General features: G+C 36.3%; 1 protein-coding gene across 3 annotated transcripts in view; it reads left to right on the top strand.

Moving 5' to 3' along the window:
- The window catches only part of Ctnna2 (catenin alpha 2), a 1,113,581-nt gene that overhangs the window by 215,131 nt on the left and 885,994 nt on the right, over positions 1-12,456 (top strand). For all 3 annotated transcript variants that reach the window (XM_031382231.1, XM_031382233.1, XM_031382232.1), the window contains one exon: positions 10,277-10,472. In XM_031382231.1, the coding sequence (XP_031238091.1) occupies positions 10,277-10,472 (196 nt within the window). The remainder of the gene's footprint in view (positions 1-10,276; positions 10,473-12,456) is intronic.

Genomic DNA, 12,456 nt, shown 5'->3' with positions numbered 1-12,456 from the left:
AAATGGATTTCCCTTACCATGTGTGAACAGTCTTGACAAAGTGAATAAAGGAAATACTACCAGCAAACCTAAAGCATGAATCTACCCAATGTTAAAATAGAAATATTGAAGTAGTAACCTAAAACTTCAAAATAACAAAAAAGCATTGTATATTAGATATGTGCATACATATATATGTATGTATAAATATAGTGCATGTTATAAAATAAGCAAATGCTTTGTATCTGTATCTATTTGCACAAATATTGAATATGATATATTATCTATCAGCCATCCATTTCTTTACTAATAACATTATTTACCTTGTACACTATTCATAGATGTTTAATGAGAACGATTTAAAATTTTCAAGATGTTATTTACTGACTACATATAATACACAAATACAGTTAATTAATTACAGTGCCTGGTTGCTCATTAAAATCTCACATGCAAAGCAGATTGAAAATTTTCTTCTTATTGGAAAATATCCACTTTTTTTTCATATCCATGGTTTATATTCCTCCAAGGAAAATCTTAAGACCTGCGTCTCTTTTTACTTTTAGTACGTTTTTATCTTTACTAGCTGATGCTCAAGATTGTTAGGAAGATAGGTGATAGCAATAGTACAAGTGGAGGAACCCAAACATTCCACTGTCTATTCCGTGTTAACCACATCAGCTCCTAGGAGCTGACAACTCCTATCTTGCTTTAGACTAACTAGTTCAAGGCCAAGTGACTCCTCTATCTCCTTTCTGTTTCTGTTACTGGCTTTTCTCTGTGGCTTGCTTTTGTGTGGAATCTGGGGATAAAACTCAGGTCCTTCAGCTTGGTCTGTAAGCACTCTACAGACACAGCTATCTCCCCAGGCCTGGGACGAATTTCAGGAGAAGGCAAGCTTGGCTTAACTGAGTCCTTTAATTAGAGCTGATTGGAAAATATTGTGTACTTAGTCTGGTTTCAGATTTCTTTCTAGTCTTCCTTTGAGCAGCCTGGTTTTGTTTTGCTTTAAAGTTAGTAAATGCAAAACAGTGAATCATGAATTGAGTGGATTCTTTCCCTAATTATTTTGGGGACTTTCTAGACAGCATGGGTTTCCTGTCATGGGTGCTGATGACTAAACAACTTAAGGGTTTTAAAAAGACAGATGCCTTCCTACTCAATTCACATTCCTGGTTGCTGCTTTGCTGCAAAAGACATTGCTGTCCTAGAGCACAGGAGGACACTGCGATCAGCACTAACTGTGTATGGCACAGAGTCTCTCAGAATCGCATGTGTCCTGAATGGATGATGCTGCCTAGAAGTGATGCTATGGTGACCTTACAGCTTGGTGTGGTTACTTGGGTTTTTAGAGCTTTTTGCAAAAACAAAAAAGAAAAATGAAAACAAGAGAAAAAACACCTTGTTTCTATGTGTTTGGATATGAACACAGTTACCAATCATGGTGTCGATTTTACATTTAGTCTGATGTTCTGCAAGTGTCTGTAGCATGGGTGAAACAGACTAACATGGATGGTGATAGGCTTTTAATATTTTTCAAATCAGTACAAAATAAAGCATAATTACGACAAATTTAAAGGCCACAAGATAAATTTGAAGCTGTTTTACATATGTACCAATATTTAAGCAGAAATATTGTGGAAACTCCCATGTGTAGTAAGAAGATGATGATCTCAGCAGTAACTGCTCAGTGTCCACTGAGAGCCCTACCCCTCATGGTGGTAGCATTGCTACGTTGATTAGAGAGGCACACCAAGTCAATAAGTACATTTCAAAAAATGCACTTTACAAAAAATATATCACAATAAACCATTTTTGTTTGCCATGAACTAATACTAATAGAACACTAGAAATTTTCTATATATATAAAATAATTGTTAATACTTGAGTTCATGGAAAACTCAGATTTGTCTTTTTGTTTGTCATAGGTTAAAGGTACTCTTAAGACTCATCTAACACTGCCTAAGGATAATCCCAGGATAGTGCTTGTATACCTGCAGTCAGACTTGGACACGATCTCTTGTTGTGGCTCTGTTTTTCTATTTTCAGTCTCACAACATTCCCATACACTTGGAATTTGGTAAAGAGGAGTGGGCAGTGTGTCCTGCATGAAAATTTAGTGTTGATTTGAGAATCCCTGTTTAGAGTAGGACATGCATAGCCCCTACCATGGAATCTCCACTGGGTACTCTGGGAACAGATGTTACATTTGAATGTTGGAATGATCATTTACACAAGACTATGTCAGTCTGGATATCCAGCCCTGGGCACACAACTGCAATAACTCCATGTTACTGCTTTCATAGCAGAATACATCTTTGCTGCTCTGACCCCTAGAAGCAAGCTAACTTCCTGTAAGAATGCCGAGTGCAAGTGTTGGAAAATCTTAGAAGCTCCTTAAGAGATAGGAGCTAAATGTGTCTTTGGGGATAATAGTGGGTTTCTTCTTTAACACTTTTAAAATTCTTGTTCATTAGTATTTATTTGGTTGTTTACTTGCTTGGTAGTTATAAGTGAAAACTCACTCATTTTCTTCTTTGTCCATAAGATTCAGTTATAAGATTTTTGAAATGCTTTTGTTTTTCAGATACTCTGTTTACTGTAAAACTTGAGACCCTGAATATGTCGTTGTTATAGTTACAGCAAAACACCTGGTAGAAACAACTTAGGTGAAGACGGCTTGAATCTTGTTCGTAGATTCAGGAAGATCTTGTGTATTTACTCTGTATATTTAAAATATGCTTCTTACAGTCTAATCTGGGAAAAGTTATGTCCATACTACCATACTGCCAGGAGTATGGCAGATAAACAACAATTCAAGTTATCTTTAATGTTCTTCATTAATGCTATCATGTTCTCCATGTAACACTAGAAATATTGTATTGAATATATCAATGTTAATGTGGACTCAAAGTTGTGGACCATTCAGAGTATCACATGTATTAGTTACTCACTTCATAACTTACAGTTTAGTGCTATTTTTTTTTAGCTTTTTAAAAGAATTTTAATCTATTGTTTAAAATCAACCTCTTTTTGTTCTTGAAGACATTCAGATTCTTTGAATTATTTTATATTTTTGGGAACTTTTAAAATATACATATGTGAGAATATCAATATACATATTTTTGGGAATCTTTTAAAATATACATATGTGAGAATATCTGGAGAATATCATCCTGAGTGAGGTAACCCAATCACAAAAGAACACACATGGTATGCACTCTCTGATAAGTGGTTATTAGCCCAGAAGTTTGGAATACAGGAAGAACAACCCACAAACCACAAGAAACTCAAGAAGAAAGAAGACCAAAAGGTGGACGTTTCATTCCTTCTTTAAAGAGGGAACCAAATATCCATGGAAGGAGTTGCAGAGATTAACTATTGAGCAGAGACTGAAGGAAGGACAAACCAGCCTAAATATAGCTATCTCCTGAGAGGCTCTGACAGTACCTGACTAACACAGAGGTAGAGGCTCACAGCCATCCATTGAACTGAGTACAGGGTCCCCAATGAAGGAGTTAGAGAAAGGGCCTATGGAACTGAGGGGTTTGCAGCCCCTTAGGACAAACAACAATATGAACTAACTAGTACCCTCAGAGCTCCCAGGGTCTCAACCACCAACCAAGGACTGCACATGGTGGGTCTGATTATTCTGGCAGCATGTGTATAGTAGAGGATTGCAAATTCGATCATCAGTAGGAAGAGAGGGCCTTGGCCCTGTGAAGGTTCTGTGCCCCAGTGCAGGGGAATGCCAGGGCCAAAAAGGTGGGAGAGGGTGGGGTGGCAGGCATGGGCAGGGGGAAGGCAACAGGGAATATCATCCTGAGTGAGGGAGGTAACACAATCACAAAAGAACACACATGGTATGCACTCTCTGATAAGTGGTTATTAGCCCGGAAGTGTGGAATACAGGAAGAACAACCCACAAACCACAAGAAACTCAAGAAGAAAGAAAACCAAAAGGTGGACATTTCTTGTTGTTTTTGTTTGTTTGTTTGTTAGTTTGTTGGAGTGGAAACTGGGAAAGGAGAAATGTACATGTAAATAAAGAAAATATCTAATAAAAAATAAAATAAAAAATAAATAAAATATACATATGTGTACTATATTAAAATATTAAAACCGCTGGGCGGTGGTAGCGCACGCCTTTAATCCCAGCACTTGGGAGGCAGAGGCAGGCGGATTTCTGAGTTTGAGGCCAGCCTGGTCTACAAAGTGAGCTCCAGGACAGCCAGGGCTATATAGAGAAACCCTGTCTCGAAACAAACAAAAATAAATTAAAAAAAAATATATATTAAAACCACTTCCAACCCCCTGACCTGTCCCAGATTTTTCTTTAATCATTAGTTTGTTTGTTTGTTTTTCTTATAAAAGGCAACATTTAATTGTGGCTATCTCACAAGTTCAGAGGTTCAGTCTATTATCATCATGGTGAGAAACATCGCAGTTGAGCTGGCAGACCTGGTGCTGGTGGAGCTGAGAGGTGGAACAAATTGTTTCAAAGACAAACAGGAGAAGACTGACCACCATGCGGCTAAAAGGAGGTTTTCATTGTCCACCCCTACTGTGATAGACTTCCTCCAACCAGGTCACACCTACTCCAACAAAGTCATACTTCCAATAATGCCATTCCATGGGCCAACCATATTCAAACCATCACAAAAACAAACAAACAAACAAACAAACAAACAAAAAACAAAATAACAGCGAGTCAGAGAAAACAGAGAAAAGCCTACCTTCAATATTGAGAAAGTAATCTGTACAGTTTTCTAATAAAATGTAGGGCACAAATTAAGTTCTTTTTTTTAAAGTTGTTTGATATAAAACAACAATCAATTTATCAGTCTTATGGAGATGCTTGTCCACAGCAATGCTGAAAATACATACGTTTTTCTCAATATAAATTTTATATAACTCCAAACATATTAACTGTATATTTTAAAATAATACATCACTACTAGTATTTTCTTAAATGAACATAAATATATAAAGTCTTTTTGTTTGTTTGTTTTGTATTTAATAGAGTTTAAAATCTTGGCTCTTACTGTAGTACAAGCTCAAAATAAGAACAATTTTTAGACGTTAGATTTCATTGTAATAAGGCTGTACTTCAATGATCCTCACATCACCAAAGGATTTTACCTCCATTGTAGCTAAGCTGAGAGTTGACAGCTCTGCTGTGCCAAGGAATGAATTGTAGGCATGATTTTTGGATGCAGACTTCCTGCTATGGTCAAAGCTATTTGACTTGACTAACTTTATTCTCAGCTCACAGAGAACAGGTTACATTCATTAAAGAAATGATGTGTGTATTAAGAAGTTCTATCCATAAAGTGATTCACCAACTATTTCAATGAACAATGGTTCTGCTTTGAGAGTGGCACAGACATTAGGTGAGGGTAAGAATCTGGTTCATTGGCTGTGATAATTTGGAAAAGCATTCATCTCAGAGAAAGAGTAACTAGTAAAGTCCTCTTCTTCAAATTTGGTACAATAGTTATAAAAGTCAAGCAAAGCATTCAGTCTCACTTTGTTTTTCTCTTACAAGCCACCTCCCAATATAATTGTCTACATTTCTTTTGGCTGTATAAATACTTTTGAAATATGTTAGCTGTTCTGAAATCAAAATATAGTTTAAAAACATGAAATAAACAATATTACTTATAGAGAGGCTGAGATAGGAGAAGCAAGATTTCAAGACCATTATGTTGTACACAGCAAGACACTGTCAAGTACAAACAAACTGAAAGTGTATATGGACTGTACAATGTTGGACCTATTTCTCCAATTACCAAATTAGGCCATTTGATAACAGTCAACAAATTTCTAATTCTTCATATTTTTGGATTTCAATTGATTAGGATATGTTGGTAATATTAATTTTCATGTTAAGATATTAAGAAAAAGTAATTGTAACTTCCTGTTATTTTTGTTGTAAGAGGTGGAATTAGGTTTGTGTGGGTTTGTTGAAAGATTACTTTCTTGCTTCTTCTAGGGTGTAGTTTTGCTCCTTATGTTGATGTTTTCCATCTATTATCCTTTGTAGGGCTGGATTTGTGAAAAGCTATTGTATAAATTTCATTTTGTCATGAAATATCTTGTTTTCTGCATCTATGGTAATTGAGAGTTTTTCTGGGTATAGTAGCCTAGGCTGGCATTTGTGTTCTCTTAGGGTCTGTATGACATCTGCCCAGGATCTTCTAGCTTTCATAGTCTCTGGCGAGAAGTCTTTTGTAATTCTGATAGGCCTGCCTTTATATGTTACTTGACCTTTTTCCTTTACTGCTTTTAAAATTCCTTCTTTGTTTAGTGCATTTGGTATTTGATTATTATGTGAGGGGAGGAATTTTTTCTGGTCCAGTCTATTTGGAGTTCTGTAGGCTTCTTGTATGTTCATGGGCATCTCTTTCTTTAGGTTAGGGAAGTTTTCTTCTATAATTTTGTTGAAGATATTTACTGGGAGTCTTCATTCTCTTCTATACCTATTATCCTTCAATTTGGTCTTCTCATTGCATCATGGATTTCCTGGATGTTCTGGGTTAGGAGCTTTTTGCTTTTTGCATATTTTTGACTGTTGTGTCAATGTTTTCTATGGTGTCTTCTGCCCCTGAGATTTTCTCTTCTATCTCTTGAATTCTGTGGGTGATTCTTGCATCTATGACTGCTGATTTCTTTCCTAGGTTTTCTATCTCCACCATTGTTTCCCTTTGTGATTTCTTTATTGTTTCTGTTTCCATTTTTAGATTCTGGATTGTTTTGCTCATTTCCTTCACCTGTTTGATTGTGTTTTCCTGTAGTTCTTTAAGGGATTTTCGTGTTTCCTCTTTAAGGGCTTCTAGCTGTTTACCTGTGTTCTCTTGTATTTCTTTGAGGGAAATATTTATGTCTTTCTTAAAGTCCTCTATCATCATGAGAAGTAATTTTAGATCTGAATCTTGCTTTTCTGGTGTGATGGTGTGTCCAGGACTTGTATTGTAGGAGAATTGGGTTCTGATGATGCCAAGTAACCTCAGACATACAGGAAGGAACCGCCCCCCCCTGCCCAAGCCACTGGGCTGGCAGAGATCCTGTGTTAGTTTTTTTTTTTAACCCAAAATCCATGGTGATGCAGGCCTACTATCCCAGCCTTTGGGAAACTTGATGGATCTACTACTGGTCTGAGTTTCACCTGTGTCCAGTGCATTCTTCAACCCAGACAAAATGACAAAATGATTACAAAATAGATCCTGAGGCTGGAGAGATAGCTCATCAGTTAAGAGCATAGACTGCTTTTCCAGAGGTACTGAGTTCAATTCCTAATCATTAGTTTTAAGTACACACACACACACACACACACACACATACACACACACACACACACACACAGTATATATGGCTAAAATGTATTTATTTTCAGTAGTGATGACTTGGCATTGAATAACTAATCAGGGTCCTAGACTTGGGAAAAACTGATTCTCTCTCAGCTTATAGGTCATTAATTGCTTATAAGTCTTGATCTAGGGCTTAGCCTTGTGATATTTGCCTTATCCACATAAGGGTATTAATTGCTATTGTCATTTTTTTGGATGGTCTTTATGTAGTCACAATTTTAAGAATCTATGAGTATAACTACAATGTACAAATGATACAGTCTCACAACTGGTGTTCTGGTCTTTTGGCTTTCGCCATCTTTCCAGTAGTTCTTCTGCGTTTTTTCCCTGAGCTGTAGGGATAGATATTGCGTTGCAGATGTATCAGTTGAGGCTAAACAGTCAATAATACTCTGTATTTTAACTGGTTATTGTCTTTAATGATCTGTAGCTGCTGGAAAAAAACTTATTTTATGAGAGGTGAGAGCTATGCTTATTTCTGGATATTAAAGATGCAGTTAGAGATTACATTGGTTTGGAAATTTAGCAGTAGAGATTCTGCTCTATGCTCCATGGCATCACCAGTCACACTTGGTTGGCTAAATCTATAATACCAATTGAGCAGGAAGACAGAAGTACCACTATTGTACCTTTAGTAACATTTCGCCATGCTGGTCATTGTGATTCATTGGCATTTCAGTAGGATAGGTCTCTTGATTACTTTTCTTCCTTATCAACTTATATACTGCTTTCTGGTAGTCAGTGAAGAAACTTCGTTGTCAGATCCTTCTTGATTTCTCCAACTTCTGTGTATGAAGTGTATGTGTGAAGTACCTTCAGCCACAGAGAATTAGCTTAAATTAAAGAGGTAATTTAATGTCTACTTTCCTCCTATCACTTCATTATGTGGTTTACCTAATTTATTAATTTTTCCCTCCCCCCAAAAAAAAGAAAAAAAAGAAAAGGAACAAAACAGATAACAACTAAAATATAGGTAGTTGTGTTTTTGTTATTAACTGATGAGGACCTATATGCTTTTATGCATACATATCACTTTCTATCTTAACTCTTTATTCATTTTCTTCCCATCTACTAGTGAGTAAATATGAGCATTTATTAAAAGGAAATTAAATTGTTTTGCTTAGAAAGAATCATGTTTTTCTTAGCAGCTATCAGATCATGTTCCCTCTGTATTTTTGTCCATAAAAACAAATATTTATTCTGCTTATAAAATCTAGAATCTCCAGGGAATATCATGTCAATTGTGGATAATTTAAATTATGTTGTCTTCTGGGCATATCTACCAGATTGGGGTATCTTAGTCTGAGGGAAGACGTATTTAGTGTGGGTAGCATCAAACCTTGCTAGGTGATCCTTGGTTGTGGAGAAAGAGAGCTGAGCCCTAATGCACGAGCATTATTTCACTGCTTTTTGCTCAGGATTATGGATTCAGTATACACTAGCTGCTTCAATTTCAAGCTGTCTTGACTTCTCGGAAATTATGTATTATAACCTGGACTTTGTCTTCATTAAGGTGTTTTGTTATGATATTTTATGAAAACATTCTGAAAGGAAACTAAGACAGCCTTGCTATTATGAGCATCATCTAAATTACGCCTAATATAGCAATGAACTGAGATAACAGAAAAGTTGGCATTTTTTGCCTTTATAAAAGGTGAAAATGAAACTGTGATGTAGACATCCAGCCATTTTGGTAGCTTTACCATCAGCTCCAAGTTTGTAAAGAACTGTCAGACTACCTAAAATTAGTATTTCCTTCCCCCATTCTATTCTTTTCTAATTTGAAAAGTGCAATAACATAGATCACAAATCTTCATTGAATTACAGACATGATGTGAATGCATTGCAACTAAATGAAAAGAGAAAAGATTTTAACTGTGGGGAAAGCGCACAGCTCCAGTGGCTGTTTACATGGTTGCTTTTGCTCACTTGGGTTGTGTGTAGGTTGTCGCTAGGTTGGGAACTGGGACTGCTGGACCTTGATCTTCTGGGACTTCTAGGGCCTTGATCTTCCTGCATGAATACCAATGTGTTGTGTAGATTATGTTTCCATTACAGAAAACACTTCCTCACCCCAGTAAAGCAACAAGTACATTTGTAACAAGTACATTTTTTTTCTTCTGAAGATTGCTCTATGTGTCTAATTGACCAAAAGAGACTTGAAAATGATAGCTCCCCACACTCTATTAACCACTTCTGAAGTGCTTGTCCTAACTGTACTGACCATTAAAGTACCCGTTAATTTCCTTTTGTGTTACCTATGGCTGTAAAAAGGCCTGAACACTAATTGTGACATTGACTACTGATTCGGCCTGCTCTACGATGTGTAGTGAAATTTAGAACTGTACCATTCCATTTGATAGAACTTTTCTTTGGACTGACTTTCTTAATAACTTCAAGTATTTGTATGGTATCACCATGATACATGTAAATGTAAACTGACACAAAACTCTACCTCTCATGAAGGTGATAGTATCCTTGTTCAATAGCAAACAAGTAAAGCAAAAGTTTTAAAGGACACCTGAATGTATTCTTCCCCTCCAGATTTCTCTTTGGTAAATAGAGGATCTGGTGTCTGTAGCAGTTAACATGTTATTAGAAAGATGTTAAAAGCTTTATTAGCAAACTAAGTAGTTTTCTATATAGTGGTAAAGAAATTTGTGACTGATATATATGCTCAGGTTATATTATTTTGGAAGGAGTTAGGTTGCTATGTATGGCTTAGCAGTTAAGACCACTTGTTCTTACAGAGGTTCTCTGTTCGGTTCCATCACTCAGATTGGGTAGATGATGAGTGTCTGTAACCATAGGTCTTGACTGTCTGACACCTTTTCCTGCCCTGAATGAACAGGTTGAAATTATGAGGCAATGGCACATCTCTAGGAAGTCTTACAGAATGGTTTTATAGTTTTTCCTTTGTGTTTCAGGTGACAACACTTGTCAACACAAGCAACAAAGGTCCGTCCGGCAAAAAGAAAGGAAGGTCAAAGAAAGCCCATGTGCTGGCAGCATCTGTAGAACAAGCTACTCAGAACTTCCTGGAAAAGGGTGAACAGATCGCTAAGGAGAGCCAAGACCTCAAAGAAGAGTTGGTGGCTGCTGTGGAGGATGTAAGGAAGCAAGGTAAGTGGAATAACACTGTTCTGATGCCCTGGGTTGCTGTGTAAACAGGACATTGCTCTTTAGAATCAAAGGGATAGTTTGTCGCGTCTGCTGTCTGCACTTACTCTTTTCAGTATTTGCTGGGGTTATTTGCACAAGTATTTTGTTGTTGAAGTGTGGGCATGGCTTCAAACACCCCACTTTTCCTATTACTTAGAAATCTTCCTGTTGTTTGCTCTTGGTAGATGGAAACAAATTCTCCTGTCAAACTCATACCTGGGGATGGATTTGGAAGATTCTATCCTTATAAAATGGCTGAATACATGATTTTAAAGAGGATTGGGGAGAAGGATATAAAACCATGAAGAGCAAAAGTCCCCATGATTCTCAAATTAATTTTTCTGTCCCAGCTTTTCTCACACATCTAGCTAGTTAGCGTACTATACATTTGTCATTTTGAGCATTTTTATTTTCAGTAAAATATATGTAACATAGAAATAACATCTGAACTGTTTTTTTAAGGTTCATTTACAGTTAGTGTTGATATGTCTGTGCACATCTTTGAGAATCATATCACTAGACATTTTTCTTCCTAGAAGAGTGAATATGCACTTATTCAACTATTCATATATGCCCTTCCCAAAAGTCTCTGTATTACTTTTTATTTGTTTGACAACTGTTCATATTTCACAGAAGTAGGACTCTGAAGCATGTCTTTTACTGCATATTTCTGGCATATTTCATTAAGTATTATGTCTTCAATGCCCATAATATTGTATTTTAGTTTTATGACTAAATAATGCCATATATATGCATATGTATATGATATACATATATATACATATATATATGTATATCACATACATCACATACATACATACATACATACATACATATTCACAGACTTTTGGATGGATTTTGCTTTTCTTGTGATCAAAATTACTATAATTGTATACAAAATTAAATAAACATACTTATTTATGTTGGTTAGCTTTAATTATCAATTTGATCATTTAATTTAATTATAAACTTAAAATCCCCTTGGAAAGGAAACTCAGAAAGAAGTTGCATACATTTGGCGCTCTGTAGAGATTGTCTTAACTAAGTTAATGGATGTGAAAGACTAAGCTTTCTTGAGGCAGCACCATTCCTTAGGCAAAGTGTCCTGAACTGCATGAAAATGGAAATGAAATCATAGACCAAACGATTTTCTGAACATTGATTTTTTTTAATGCCTAGAGGAATGTTTCATTAAATGATTACTATATGAATTCATGATATATTTATACTCTTTATTCAATTATACTGTCTTTTGCAGTTCCTACATGCATGTTTAGTATCTTAAATTAAAATCCTCTTTTTTTTCATGCAAACACCCTTATTGTCTTCATTGCTTGAGTGTATGATCTCCACACGTATGTACTTAGTTTTGCATGTGTGTGAGCACCTATACACTCGCTGTCTGTGTATGTGGGACATGAGATTGATGTGTGAAACATATTCTGTATTGATTTGCTCTTTATTCATTGAGATATTGTCTCTCAGTCAAACTTGGGGAATGCCAATAAAGCTAGTCTTGCTTACCAGCTTCCTCTATGGAACCCTTGTCTCCAATTTCTAAGGCTGCAATTACATGCAGGCTACCATACTCATCCAAAATTGACATGGGTTTCTGGAAATCAGAAATCTAGTCCTGACAATCTTGTGGTAAGAGCTTTAACCACTAAGCTAAGTTCCCAGACTCTGACTACACTTCATGCCACTACTCAATTCCTTTCTCCTAAAAGATAACTTCACTCATATGGCACTCACTCAAATCCTTTCTTCAGCTGGGCATGTTTAATGTTCCACATTCTACTTCGTGTGAATGGAGCATGAGTGTGTACATGTCCTGGGAGCATGGATACCTCTAAAATTTGAAATGCACCTGAAAGTTGGTGTTTTCCCTGAAGTTAGACACCTGCTTCCCTACATGCATCTGTGCCCAGGGTAATTGCTTCTTGTT

This window comes from Mastomys coucha, unplaced genomic scaffold (assembly GCF_008632895.1).
Source record: "Mastomys coucha isolate ucsf_1 unplaced genomic scaffold, UCSF_Mcou_1 pScaffold20, whole genome shotgun sequence".
Classification (NCBI taxonomy): Eukaryota; Metazoa; Chordata; class Mammalia; order Rodentia; family Muridae; genus Mastomys; species Mastomys coucha.
This window is presented reverse-complemented; position numbering and strand designations above follow the sequence as displayed.